Here is a 14,035-nt window from a genome sequence, read left to right as displayed (position 1 = left end):
CCCCCCTCCCCCGGTTGTCTGTTCTCTGTGTCTATTTGCTGCGTCTTGTTTCTTTGTCCGCTTCTGTTGTTGTCAGTGTCGTCAGTGGCACGGGAAGTGTGGGCGGCGCCATTCCTGGGCAGGCTGCACTTTCTTTCGCGCTGGGCGGCTCTCCTTACAGGGTGCACTCCTTGTGCGTGGGGCTCCCCTACACGGGGGACAGCCCTGCGTGGCGCGGCACTCCTTGCGCGCATCAGCAGTGTGCATGGGCCAGCTCCACACAGGTCAAGAAGGCCCGGGGTTTGAACCGCGGACCTCCCATGTGGTAAGACGGACGCCCTAACCACTGGGCCAAGTCCGTTTCCCTGTTATGTTTAGAATTATACCAACATTACCACAGTCTAATTTTAGAATAATTCTATCCTCCCCAAAAAGAACCCTCAATGTCCCTTTGAAGTTGTGCATATCTAACGTGTACAATCTGATTAGTTTTGACTTGTATATGGGTGTGAAACATCACAATTGAGAAAATGATTGTAAGCAGGAGTGTGGGGGCACGGGGCCGAGCCTCAGAGCTGCTGCCAGGTCTGCTTTTGGCCCCCATTGCCAGGGCAGTGCAGGTGGGGACCAGGTGGAGACCGAGATGGGTGCACCTTCCCGAAGCATGGCCAGACCTGTGTGGTACAGTACATGGGAATGCTTGAAGGTGGACAGAAATTGAGTCTTCCTGGCACGAACCAAGCCCTTTTAATTTATGCTAGGCAAGCAGGCGGTGATCTGAGGCTGGAAGAAGGGGTTGCCCAGATGAGCATAGGAAAGAGAGCCAAACTGTCCCCAGATTACACCACTGGTGCCTCTAGGCACCCAGGCGTCATCCCACCAAATGCCACTCCTGTCTTTGACATGGAGCTTCTAAAACTGGAAAGACAGGAATGGCCTCTTCCCTCTGCTCCCCTTGCTTGGATCTGCCATCCCTGGAGGGATCTGAAACCTCCAGACACGTGCACATTAATCCATATGGAGCTTTTCCTGATCTTTGTATAAACATCTACCCAGACTGAACGTGCTTTGTCATTCAACTTTGCCTCTGAGGTCTCCATTTCCTCTTCCCCTTTCTCCTTGTATATGTGTTGAATTAAACAATTTGCCATAAACCTCAAATTACTGATTTTTTGTTTTGGTTTAAGGGTGATGATTCAGTTTGTCTTCTGGATCTAGGTTTCCAGTTAAGTATATGTTCAGGTATTAACAGCACAAACAATGGGTTAACTTTAGAATAGGAATTGGTGTTTGGGGGTATGTGGTACAAGAATCTTTATCATCCTTTTTGGATGCAATTTTTATCTATTATATATTGAACATTCCTGCTGCTGTGCTGCAAAGCTATAGCAGATTTGAGGCATGGCTGAGGCTGAATTACTCTCCAAGTTGAGAGATGCCCCTGGGTTGAAGTAAAAGCCCTCCCCAAAACTGGGAAAGGAGAGAGCCTTTGCCTCTACCAGCCCCACCCTATCCTCCCCTCACACCCTGTGCCTTTTGAAAACAGAGTTTTCTCTGCCTTGTTGGATTCTCCAGGGATCTGTCCAGAGGCTAGCAGGGACCTCTGAAGCCTTTTTTGTGTCCTGGCTTATTTGTTTTCTATACTGTGGTTTTTCAGGACTTTTGTACTCTTCTCATACCTGTCAAAGCTCCATCACTTCCTAAAATTTAAGAACCTTAACTGAAAATTTCAATTGAAGGTGCTATTTGTAGATACTTCAGTGAAAGCCCAGTCATCTGACAAATCCTTGAGTGTTCCCTTAAGAAAATGCTGCAGGTCCTCACAGCTTCAGCATCTGTTTATTGATGTTCAGCTTCTGCTCCTCTCACTTTCCTGGTTTTTCCTTCCCTCTCACCCTTTGCTGTGTTGTGATTTGGTGACAGAAATTGTTGCTGCCCCCAACCCACTCTCCCGTCTCCTGCACTACATGAGTTTTGAGTTATTATTGCAATAAAAGTGCTTTATGCTGACTTTTCTCAAAAAAAAAAAAAAAGATTGTACTCCTTCCCACCAACCCCACCCCATCTCTGGGCAGTCTTCCATCTGTTTTCTATTACTATAGATTAGTTTGCATTTAGAAATTTATATAAATGGAACCATACAGTATGTACTCTTTTTGGTCTGGCTTTTTTCATTCAGTATGATTATTTTGAGATTCATCCATGTTCCAGTGTGTATCAATAGTTTCTTTTTTATTTCTGAGCAATACACCACTGTCCACAGTTTGTCCATTCACCTGTTGATGGGCATATGGGTTGTTGTCTTTTTTTTTTTTTTTGCTATTACAAATAAAGCTACTGTGAACATTCAGATACAAATCTTTGTAGGGACATATGCTTTCATTTCTTTTGGGTAAGTACCTAAAAGTAAAATAGCTGGATCACATGGTAGATGTATGCTTTTTTAAAACAAACTTGCCAAACCATTTTCCAAGTTTTACTATTTTACATTCTTACCAGCAATGTATGCAAGTTAGCCATAGTTTTTTTTTTAACATTTATTTTATTTATTTCTCCCCACCCCTTGTTGTTTTTCACTTATCATGTCTGTTTTGTCTTTCTTGTTCTTTTAGGAGGCACAGGGAGCCGAACACAGGACCTCTAATGTGGGAGGGAGGTACCTAACCACTTGGGCCATTTCTGCTCCCTGCTTTGTTGTTTCTCATTCTGTTTTTCCTCCCCACTGACTCTTGTTATGTCAGCTTGCGGTCTTCTTTAGGAGGCACCTGAGCCTCTGCTCCCTGCTTTGTGGTGTCTGTCATTATGGTTTTTCTTCTTGTGTCTCATTGTGCTAGCTTGCCATACCTGCCTGTCATGCCAACTTGCTGTCTTCTTTAGGAAGCACCGGGATCTGAACCAATGACCTCCTCTGTGGTAGGTGAGAGGCCAATCACCTGATCCCCATCTGTTTCCCCCCACAGGTTTCTTGATTGATCTGATCTCTGCCTTTTGATAGGAAAATGTGAATTTATCAAGCACCAAGGAGTGTACCATGTCTCACATATGCAGAATGTTTTAGTTTGCTAAAAGCTGCTGCGAGCAATATATCAGAAACGGGATGGCTTTTACAATGGGGATTTATTAGGGTAAAAGCTTACAGTTCTGAGACCATCAAAGTGTCCAAATCAAGGCATCATCAGGAGATCTTTCTCCCCAAGCTGCAGCTGTGGGCAGTCAGGCATACGGTGGTGTCCCCTCATCTCTTCCCCTCATCGGGGCCCTGTGGCTTTCAGCTTCTGGCTAAAATGGCTTCCTCTCAGCTTTTGCGTTCCATTGATTTCAGCATCTGGGATCCTGTCTCTGCAGCTTTTTTCTGTATCTGTGGGTTTTTTTTTTTTTTTTGTTTTTTTTTTTTTTTTTATAGGGGAGAGCGCGAACGCAGTCCCCCACTACCACAAATTATGCAGTCGAGTTTCCCACATTTGGGGAAATCGCAGGGGTCAGCACATCCGGAGTGCAATGGCTGTGGGTTTTTTTTATTCCTCCATTTATAAAGGACTCCATGAAGAGGATTAAGGCCCACTTTGGGTCATGCAGTCTAATCAGAGGCCCTTCACAAAGTAATTTAATCAAATTACAGGCATAGGAATGGATTAGCCCTAAGGACATGATTTTCTGGCGACACAAAAGCTTCAAACTGCCACATGGAACAATCAGTATGATAAAATCTGACAGGTACTGTGGGAATGTGAAGAAAAGACATGGTCACTTCTTCCTGGGATGATCAGGAAAGGACTCACGAAGGGTAAATGTAAACTTTAATTTTAGCTGGTCAACTTTTAGAATCAACTCATCTTTTTAAAAAACTTTAAAATTGAAATTTATCATTCATACATAAACATACATAAGTATGAATAAGTAACATAAGTAAACATAAGTAAAATTTGTGAATTTACAAAACAAACATGCATATTATCATACAAGGCTCCTGTATATCATGCTACCACCAACACCTTGCATGGTTGTGAAACATTTGTTACAAACTATGAAAAAGCATCATCAAAATATTACTGTTAATACTAACTATAGGGAAGCAGATGTGGCTCGGGGATAAGGCCTCTGCCTACCATGTGGGAGGACCTGGGTTCGATCCCTGGGGCCTCCTAGTGAAAAAGAAGAGAAAGCATGCCTGCACGGTGAGCCAGTGCCCACACAAGTGAGTCACGCAGCAAGATGATAACAAAGAGAGAGACGAAGGGGAGAGTCAAGGTGAAGCACAGCAGAGACCAGGAACTGAGGTGTTGAAATTGACAGGAAACTTCTCTCCACATCAGAGGTCCCCAGGATCGAATCCTGGAGAAAGAGAAGACAAAAGGAGAAATAGATACAGAAGATCACACAGTGAATGGACACAGACAGCAAAAACAGTGGGGGTGGGGGTTGGGGGAGGTGGAGGAGAAGAAAAAAAAATAAACATTAAAAAAAACATTAAAAAAAAAATACTAACTATAGATCATATCTTACATTTGGTGTACTTTCACCCCAATCAACTCAATTATTAACACCCTATTATTTGTTCTGTTAACTACAGACCATCACCTACCACTGGATTGCATTATATAGTCCCATGCTTTGTACAGTTCATTCAAAGTGTACATTCAGTGGCTCTCAGTTTCATCACAGAGTTGTGTGGTCAACACCTCAGTTTTAGAATGTTTTCATTAATCTAAAAGGAAAAACCCCATACTCCCTTATACCCCAATGTTGTATTGAAATAATTTCTTGCCATTGCTGAAAAAATTACATTATTACTGTTAACTATTGTCCATGAGTTACATTAGTTCTAATTGCATTCTTATATCTAACAGCATTCTTATATCTATACTATTAACACTCTTCATCTACCACCAAAAGCAGTTATACAATCCCTAGATTGTTTTCTACTTTCCTTTCAATTGACATTTACATCCAGACTACCCCTTTCAGCCACAATCACACTTATAAATCAGCAGTGGTATACTATGTTATTAATTTGAATATTTCCCCACTTTTATAATAAACCTTATTAATAATGCTACATACATTAAGCATCAGCTCCTATTCTCAACCCACATTCAATACAATAACCTATTCTCTAGAGTTTTCCTCTGTAAGTTTACTTGTCATATTTAGTTCATATTACTGAGACCATACAATATTTGTGCTTTTGTGTCTGGCTTATTTCACTCAACATAATATCCTCTAAGTTTATCCATGTTGCCATATGCATCCTGACTTCATTTCTTCTTACAGTTGAATAGTAAGTATTCCATTGTATGCATATACCACATTTTGTGCAAAAGTTAGTTCGCATACTTGCTGCTTTCAGTTTTTTTTTTTTTTTTAAAGATTTATTTATTTCTCTCCCCTTCTCCCCCCACCCTGGTCGTCTGTTCTCTGCGTCTATTTGCTGCATCTTTGTCTGCGGCACAGGAATCTGTGTTTCTTTTTGTTGTGTCATCTTGTGTCAGCTCTCCGTGCGTGTAGAGACATTCCTGGGCAGGCTGCACTTTCTTTCACGCTGGGCGGTGATCCTTACGGGGCGCACTCCTTGCGTGTGGGGCTCCCCTACGCGGGGGACACCCCTGCACGGCACCGCACTCCTTACGCGCATCAGCACTGCACATGGGCCAGCTCCACACGGGTCAAGGAGGCCTGGGGTTTGAACCGCGGACCTCCCATGTGGTAGACGGATGCCCTAACCACTGGGCCAAGTCCACTTCCCTGAAATGGTATATCATTGTATTTCCCTAACAGCTAGTGATGATGAGCATTTTTTCATGTGCTTTTTACCATTTGTATATCCTCTTTGGAGAAATGTCTATGTCTTCTGTCCATTTTTAAATTGGATTGCTTGCCTTTTTATTGTTGACTTGTATGATCAACTTTTGGAAGGCTATTAAATTTACAAAGAACGAATCTACCAAAATGAGAAATTTTTTTTATTTTTGAAAGTCATAAGCACTACAAAACTTAGAAGCTCCACTTAGGTGCGATAAACATGAATATGATGCTAAGCAACTCTATAGTCTTTTCCATAACGTGAACAAGAGGCTAGTTTGACAGAGCATAGTTATCCTTAAAGCAGCAATTCTCTAATTTCCATGTGGCCCTGAATCTTTTATTTGTAAATAAGCAAGGCTAGAATGAGCTATAGAGTTTTGTTTTAAGAATATGAGCGACCAAGAGCAATTCTGTGACGCGATCCAAAGATTTTCTTAAGCTTAAACAAAACGCTACATTTTCACATAGGCAAAATATTGATGCCATAACCAATCCATATGGCCCACAGTTTCATTAAGATTACTAATGTCTCTAGATTAGATGATGAAGAGGAGGCCTTTCTAGCTCAGCTTCCTCTATTCTTGTTATTGTTAAATTTCTACTGAAGCTTGTGGTATAACTAGCTAACATCAGGAGTGCTTTTGCCTAGGAGGTTTTGCATCCTATTAATATTAGACCCAGCAGAGGGACCTTGACATTAAAAAATCTGGGTCAAGAATCTATAGGATAGATTTCATTAGAAACCTGAGGTAAAGACCATTGCAAAGAAGAGTTTGTTAGCTTTAAGGTGATACTGTCTTTTCAGAGATGCAGCAGGTGAAGAACCCATAGACACCACATATAATATAAACAAAGTTTGAAGCAAAGGACAAAGGTCTTTTGACTCAAGTGGGAAGGAGAGTATAAATATTTACAAAAGGAAAAGTTCAGAACAAAAGATTATTTACAGGATGGTAAACATCATTAATCTGCAGCCTCAAGGAGGCCTCTTCGAGCTCCCAAAACTTTTGCTTTCTTCTCCTTTCGTTCTTGCTCGTGCTTCTTCCGTTGCTCCTCCCTGTGAAGGACAGGTCACACATTAGGCTCTGGAGAAGCCCGTAGCACACGTTAAAGCAAGTATTATTGGGCTAACGTCCAAACTTAAATGACATCCAGTACACTAGGGTACAAGACTTTTTTTTACAGGACACTATGCTCTATCATAGTAGTTCTAGAAGCTAGAAGCCACAGTGTTAAAAGGTTAAAAATTGGAATTTCCTTTTTATGTTAATTCAGCATTCTAATATTGAGCATAGAATTGTAACCAAGACATCTTGGAGCCCTTCTACTTTTTGTTTGTTTTAAATGAGAAATCTCTATTCTATCCTTGGAAGACAAAGGTCAATTTCAAAATCAATAGTCATCTAGTGAAAGTGATGGAACTAGAGCCTATAGTCTATTAACTCAAACTATTATCTTTTTCTGGGGGTACTAGGCAAAACCAAATCAAACCAAACCAAAAAACAAGCCCAGGATCATGTTAACCATCCCTGATGCTAAGCCTTGATGGCGGCTGGGTATAGGCAAGAGTCAAATGGCAGGCCTTCATGGCAGGAGGGTTCCAGGCAGGCTCTGTGGACTCATCCAGGACCAGCTGCAGCCCACGGGGAGCACTGGCTTTAACCTGGTTTTCATGCTGACTTAGAATGCCTCAAAGGATCATCTCTGAGTCTTTCCCAATGTAGGGCTTGATGCCTTAAGGTACATCTGGTTCCCTTGGAACAGAGGGATTGACTTTACCTATGTACATACACACCCTGGGCACTTGAGCGATAGTGCCTGGAGGGCTATCAACATGCATATTTTGGCGATACAGGTCATACAAGAATCTGGGTCCTCTTCTGAAACACCCGTGGAGTTCTGGAAATAATGCAGATGCTTAGGTTTACCCCAAACCTACTGAATCAGAATCCATTGCTGTGGGGCCTATGCATATGTAATTTTAGCAAGTCCCAGAGGTGATCCACTTTTAACTTCTTGTTAAACCCCTCAGAGGCTCTGCTTTTATATAGTCTTTCAAATTTAAGATAATTATGCAACTGGAAAATTAGGCACTCACCTGGTCTGCAGACGAGGTTGTTTGTAAGTCTTCTTGTGGAGGCTAACTCTGTTTACATGTTCATTCAGAGAATTATTTTCTTTAGACTGCCCCCATGGTTTCAGCTTTCCTAGTTTACGACAGAGACAAAGAGAGAGATTTAAGAAGATTCTTGTATTTATGTTCCCAATTTCATTCTGTTCATCTGTGGCTACCAGCTTGCTATCAACCTTTTTACTTGATTTTTATATTCATCGACTGTATATTCTATTTAATTTTATATTCCACAGTTGTAAATTACATTTTTCCCTCTAAAAATAAGAATGACTATTTTTAAATCCTTAGAAAGTCACAGAAAAAAAATCTTAACATGAAATTCAATTACAAAGCACATTAAAAAAAAAACCAAACATCACAACCAAGTAACCAGTGATGACCATTTGAAGTATATCCCATTTTATAGAAAGGACTTTCTACTCATCCGATCAGTTGATTCTTTCAATAATCTCTGAAATTATTAGTACTTATTTACTTTTCCTTCTATAAAGTAGAAGGAACTATATGACTTGTCCAGGATATAAAAATAAGTACAGATGAAGCTCTAATCCAGGTTTTCTAAAGTCACAACAAGAAATGAGTGGTGGATTTAAATGTAACATTGAGCACTTGGTATAGACCAGGCACTGTTCTAGGTGCTAGGGACACAGAAGTGAACCAAAGAGGCAAAAATCCTTGCCCTCTTAGACACACGTTCCAGGGGTGGAGGAGACAGATAATAATCACTGAACAAAGTGTCAGGTGGTGCTAACTGCTATAAAGAAATGTAAAGCAGGATAAGGAGATAGAGGGAGTGGGGGAGACAAGAGGGGAGGCTTCGAAGGCCTCTGAGGTGGTGACAATGGCGTGAATGCCCCAATAAAAGGAGGGAGCAGGCCGTGCAAAGTTCTCCTGGTAGAGTAGAGGGGCTAGCAAGTTTAAAGCCGCTGAGCGGGAACGAGCTCTGTGTGAGGAGTAGCCGAACCGCCAATGGAGATGGAACATAGGGAAGGAAGGAGGTGATGAGATGAGATTGGGGGGGGGAGAGGAAATCTTTGGAGGTTCTGAGCAAGGCAGTCAAGTGCTCTTTTTTCCTTTTAATTTTTTTATTTTGAAGTACTTTTAAACTTACAGGACAGTTATATAAATCCCACACAGAAAACTCTAATATACTCCTACTCATGCCCCCCAGATTCACTAATTTTAACATTTTGCCACATTTGCCATAGCTTTCAGTCCATTTCTAGAACAGAGTGTAGGTTGTATACTTCGTGCTCCGTGAACACTTAATACTGCCATGAACACGTCCCAAGAACCAGAATATTCACTCATGTAGGCACCTTAATTGCAGTTATCAAGATCAAAATATTTAACCTTGACATCAAGCTTAAAGTTTACATTCCAATGTCTTCATATATCCCAATAATGTCCCTTTGAGCCTTTTCTCCTCCTCTTGACTTGTTTTTAAATTTTTACAGATGGGGACAAAGAAGTTATTCTAGAAGTCCAGGTAAGAGATGATGGTGACCTGAAACAAAAGGGGTCGCAGTGGATGGATGAAAAGTAGTCAGATTAAAAAGATCTATGTCAGGGAAGCGGACATGGTTCAACTGATAGAGCATCCGTCTACCATACGGAGTCCAGGATTGGATCCCCAGGGCCTCTTGACCTGTATGGTGAGCTGGCCCACATGCAGTGCTGCAGTGTACAAGGAGTGCTGTGCCACGCAGGGGTGTCCCGTGTAGGGGAGCCCCACGTGCAAGGAGTGCACCCCGTAAGGAGAGCCGCCCAGCGCGAAAGAAAGTGAAGCCTGCCCAGGAATGGCGCTGCACACACGGAGAGCTGACACAGCAAGATGGTGCAACAAAAAAAGAGATGCAGTTTCCCAGTGCCGCTGGATAATGCAAGCAGACGCAGAAGAACACACAGCGAATGAACAGAGAACAGACAACGGGATGGGGAGGGGAGAGAAATAAAAAAAAAATCTTTGTCAAAGGTGGAGTTGAAATGACTAGCCAATGACTGGATGTGGGGTTTGAGTGTGAAGTGTCAAGAACTCTGAACAACTAAATGGAGAGAGGTGTCATAGTGCACAGATGGGGAAGACGTGGAGAATTAGTGGAATTGGTTAAATAGTGAGTTTTCTCTTTTTTTCCTTTCTTCCCCTCCCCCTCCCCCTGCCCTGCTGTTTTTGCTGTCTGTGTCCATTTGCTGTGTGATCTTCTGTATCTATTTCTCTTTTTGTATTATCTTCTCGTTTTTCTCCTCTAGGATTCACTGGGATTCAAACCTGGGGACTTCTGATGTGGAGAGAGGTTCCCTGTCACTTGTGCCACCTCAGTTCCTGGTTTCTGCTGTGCTTAACCTTGACTCTCTCCTTTATCTCATTTTGTTGCATCATCTTGTTGTGGGCACTGGCTCAGCACGTGGGCGCACTTTCTCTTTTCCTTTTTTACTAGAAGGCCCAGGGATTGAACCTGGAAGCCCTATCACTTAAGCCACATCTACTTCTCAGGGAGTCCTCTTTTACCAGAGTTTAGCTGATTCTTACCTCTAAATAACTCAGACTTATGGTTCATGAGCATTAGTAATTTAAAGACCAAACATGGGGAAGTGGACTTAGCCCAGTGGTTAGGGCGTCCACCTACCACATGGGAGGTCCGTGGTTCAAACCCTGGGCCTCCTTGACCTGTGTGGAGCTGGCCCATGCGCAGTGCTGATGTGCGCAAGGAGTGCCGTACAACGCGGGGGTGTCCCCTGTGTGGGGGAGCCCCATGCACAGGGAGTGTGCTCCGTGGGGAGAGCCGCCCAGTGCAAAGGAAAGTGCAGACTGCCCAAGAATGGCGCTGCACACATGGAGAGCTGACACAACAAGATGACACAAAAAAAAGAAACATAGATTCCTGGTGCCACTGATAAGGATAGGCGCAGTCATAGAAGAACCACAGTAAATGGACAGAGAGAGCAGACAGCAGGGGGGGATAAATAAAAAATAAATCTTAAAAAAAAAAAAAAAAAAAAAAAGACCAAACACAGTTACATAAACATGATTCTTCTGGGAAATTTTTTGTTTGAAAATAATTCCAGAAGCACTGAAAGATAGACTACATTATGTATTGATATTTTAAATGAATGTAAGGTCACTTTATTATATGCCCAAGAGTGACAGCTAGCCAAAAAATGTCCCAGGTGGTTGGACTGGTGATTCCCAATCTGGGATTCTTTGAGAGCTGTAGAGAAGGCATTCATTCATCCAAAAGATGTTAGGTTGCACAGGCTAATATTTCAGTTTCTTGATTCTGGCTGAAGTTATATTGATTTTGTTGGTTAGAAGTTCTGTCTTCGATTAATAAAAATAAAAGTGAAATAATCCTTTACTACTCATTTGTCTAAACAACAGTCCTTTGAATCTTGGGTTCATGTTGATGCAGGGGCATGGGGAGGAATTTTAGGTCAAGTACATCTTCCACTGCGTTACTAGAAATGTTTCACATCTTCAACTCAGAGTTGTTTAGTCCTACGTCTCTTTCATGCCCTGTACCTCAAACCATACCACATACCTTTGTGCGGCTCATAGTTGAGGGGACGAGACAAGCTTGCTTTAAGGTCAAACACTGGTTTCTTATTGGAGGCTGGAGTCTGCACCGTCTCAGCTGTCAACTTGAGTGGGGTAATGACTAAAAAAACAAACAAACCCAAGGCCAGAATTAGAGATAAAAGATTACGGCTACATTTTTATCGATGTATCCCTTCTTAGTCTTAAAAATATAATCTAGGGAAACGGACTTGGCCCAGTGGTTGGGGCATCCATCTACCATATCGGAGGTCCGCGGTTCAAACCCTGGGCCTCCTTGACCCGTGTGGAGCTGGCCCATGCACAGTGCTGATGCGCACAGGGAGTGCCGCACCACGCAGGGGTGTCCCCTGCGTCCCCCACGCGCAAGGAGTGCGCCCGTAGGGAGAGCCACCCAGCGCGAAGGGGGGTGCAGCCTGCCCAGGAATGGCGCCGCCCACACTTCCCGTGCCGCTGACGACAACAGAAGCAGACAAAGAAACAAGACGCAGCAAATGGACACAGAACAAACAACCGGGGGAGGAGGGGAATTAAATAAATAAATAAATCTTTAAAAAAACATATATATATAATCTATACAAACAGCCTGTGGGCTTAAAAGGGAATGAAAAAAGGGAAGAAAACAATAACTGAGGAAAATCTAGCCATAGTTTTATTTTCCCTGTTAAGGGCTTCCCAAATATTCTGAATGACTGGGACATTCCCTAGGATCAGCTGGGAGTTTAGTATACTGTTCCAAAACATAACTGGGTAATTTTTTCAGGTTGTTTCCCTGATAGTAGATACTTCTTTCTTATATATATATTAATAGTAATAGTTCCTTCACACAATAGGTGTAAAGCCTACAAGGAACCTAGTCTCATTATATACATATGAAAATATTCATGGCTTAGGTTATTAATATAGGCTATTATTTAAGAATATCAATTTTTAAAAATATATTTTTACTATAGAAGTTGTAAACTTACAAAACAATCATGTGCATGTGTAGAATTCCCATACAATACCAACATACCACAGTGTTGTGGGACATTTGTTATAGATTATGATTTAATATGATGATATGATATCATCAGACTATTACCACTAACTATGATCCATAGTATACCATTTAGCATATTTTTTCCTATACCCCCCATCCAAAAGAATATGAATTTTTGTCCATAGTTAAAAATATACCAGGATGGTATAATCTAGTAAGTCTTTTTGTTAGAGTTGGGCACTAAATATCTGGTACATTTGTTTTTTTTTTCTTTTTAGTGGGAAAGAGATTGAACCTGGGACCTAGTATGTGGGAATCCGGCACTCAAACACTAAGCCACATTGGCCTCCCTGAGTTGGTAATTTTGTTTATCTTGCTTTTGCTTGTTTTCAGAAGGACCGGGAACGGAACCCGGGACTTCCCATTTGGGAGGTAGGAGTCCAACTGCTTAAGCCACATCGGCTCCCAATCATTGTACATTTTATAAGCCTTTTCACTCACAGGGAAGCCACTTGGTTACAGCCAGTTCAGTGCCAAATGTTAACACTTGGCAATACTTATCAATGAGCAACTAGGACCAGGACAAAATTTATTTGTTTTAATTAAACAAAATTATTTGTTTTAATTAAACAAATAAAATAAAACAAAAGAAAACTTTGTGCTTAAGCTATCCCATTGTATCTAAATCAAGTGTATCTAAATCAAGTGTTGGCAGGGAGTGGACCCAGTGGGGCTGTGGTACGCAGTTGGTGGGAGCACAAATTGGTTCAAACTGGTGTAATTCAACTGGTATAGCTAAATGCCTGCATACCCTACAATCCAGCAGTCTACTCCTGGGTCTGGAGAAACTCTTGACACACACAAGAGACATGTTCAAGAATGTTCTTAGTGATGTATTTGTAGTAATAAGACTTTCATAATAATAAATGTTTGTGACAACCCACATGTCCATGAACAGTAAAATGGAGAAACTGAAATTTATCTGTACCATTAAAAAATACAATGAGAATGAAACGAACTATAGCTCATTTATCAGTCAAACGATTTTCAAGATGTTACGCTGAGTGAACAAAGCAAATCACAGAAAAAAAATCATAGTTTGGTTTTGCTTATGTAAAATTTGTATGTGAATAATAATTGAAGGAAAAAAATGATCCATCCTAGCTGAGCACACCCCTGAATTACTTCGAGGAGAAGGCTCAGAACGTGGTAAACGTTTAGTCTTGACCTCATACCCTTATCTGTATGACTGAGTCCTTTCTCATAAGGTAGGTGGCTGCTGTGCAATGACTCCCAGCTCCCTGTAAAATGACACAGTCACATCTTTGGTGAGGCAAGGTGCCATTATTTATCACCACCCCCTGCCTAAGCCCCTTGTTCCCAATATTATAGCATGATTTGGAATGTTACCTGGAATGCTTGGTTGCTGATACAGATAAGGTGAGGGGTGGGGTGTGGAAAAGGAAGGTCATTTAGAGAAGGAAGCATACAGTTACTATTCCTACCCCTGGGATTTTCTTGAAGTTGAGCTGTCAGTCTCACTAGTCAATCTTTAACTGAAGTCTTTAAGGTATGAAGAAATCTT

General features: G+C 41.7%; 1 protein-coding gene and 1 pseudogene across 5 annotated transcripts in view; both read right to left on the bottom strand.

Moving 5' to 3' along the window:
- Window positions 1-3,379: 3,379 nt before the first annotated feature.
- On the bottom strand, window positions 3,380-3,531 carry LOC111761388 (U1 spliceosomal RNA; annotated as a pseudogene).
- NUSAP1 (nucleolar and spindle associated protein 1) overlaps window positions 3,385-14,035 on the bottom strand; it is a 43,983-nt gene continuing 33,332 nt past the window's right edge. For 4 of the 5 annotated variants that reach the window (XM_058293954.2, XM_004481511.4, XM_004481512.4 and 1 more), the window contains 3 exons: window positions 11,455-11,571; window positions 7,880-7,988; window positions 3,412-6,838 (listed from right to left, as the gene is read on the bottom strand). In XM_058293954.2, coding sequence (XP_058149937.1) covers window positions 6,745-6,838; window positions 7,880-7,988; window positions 11,455-11,571 — 320 coding nt within the window. In that variant the 3' untranslated portion in view covers window positions 3,412-6,744. Of the gene's footprint in view, window positions 6,839-7,879; window positions 7,989-11,454; window positions 11,572-14,035 lie in introns of all 5 variants that reach the window. The other variant, XM_058293951.2, reaches the window with a different exon arrangement.

Source organism: Dasypus novemcinctus, chromosome 3 (assembly GCF_030445035.2).
Source record: "Dasypus novemcinctus isolate mDasNov1 chromosome 3, mDasNov1.1.hap2, whole genome shotgun sequence".
In the NCBI taxonomy this organism is placed as follows: domain Eukaryota; kingdom Metazoa; phylum Chordata; class Mammalia; order Cingulata; family Dasypodidae; genus Dasypus; species Dasypus novemcinctus.
Note: the sequence above shows the minus strand (reverse complement) of the source record. Positions and strands in the feature narration are given on the sequence as shown.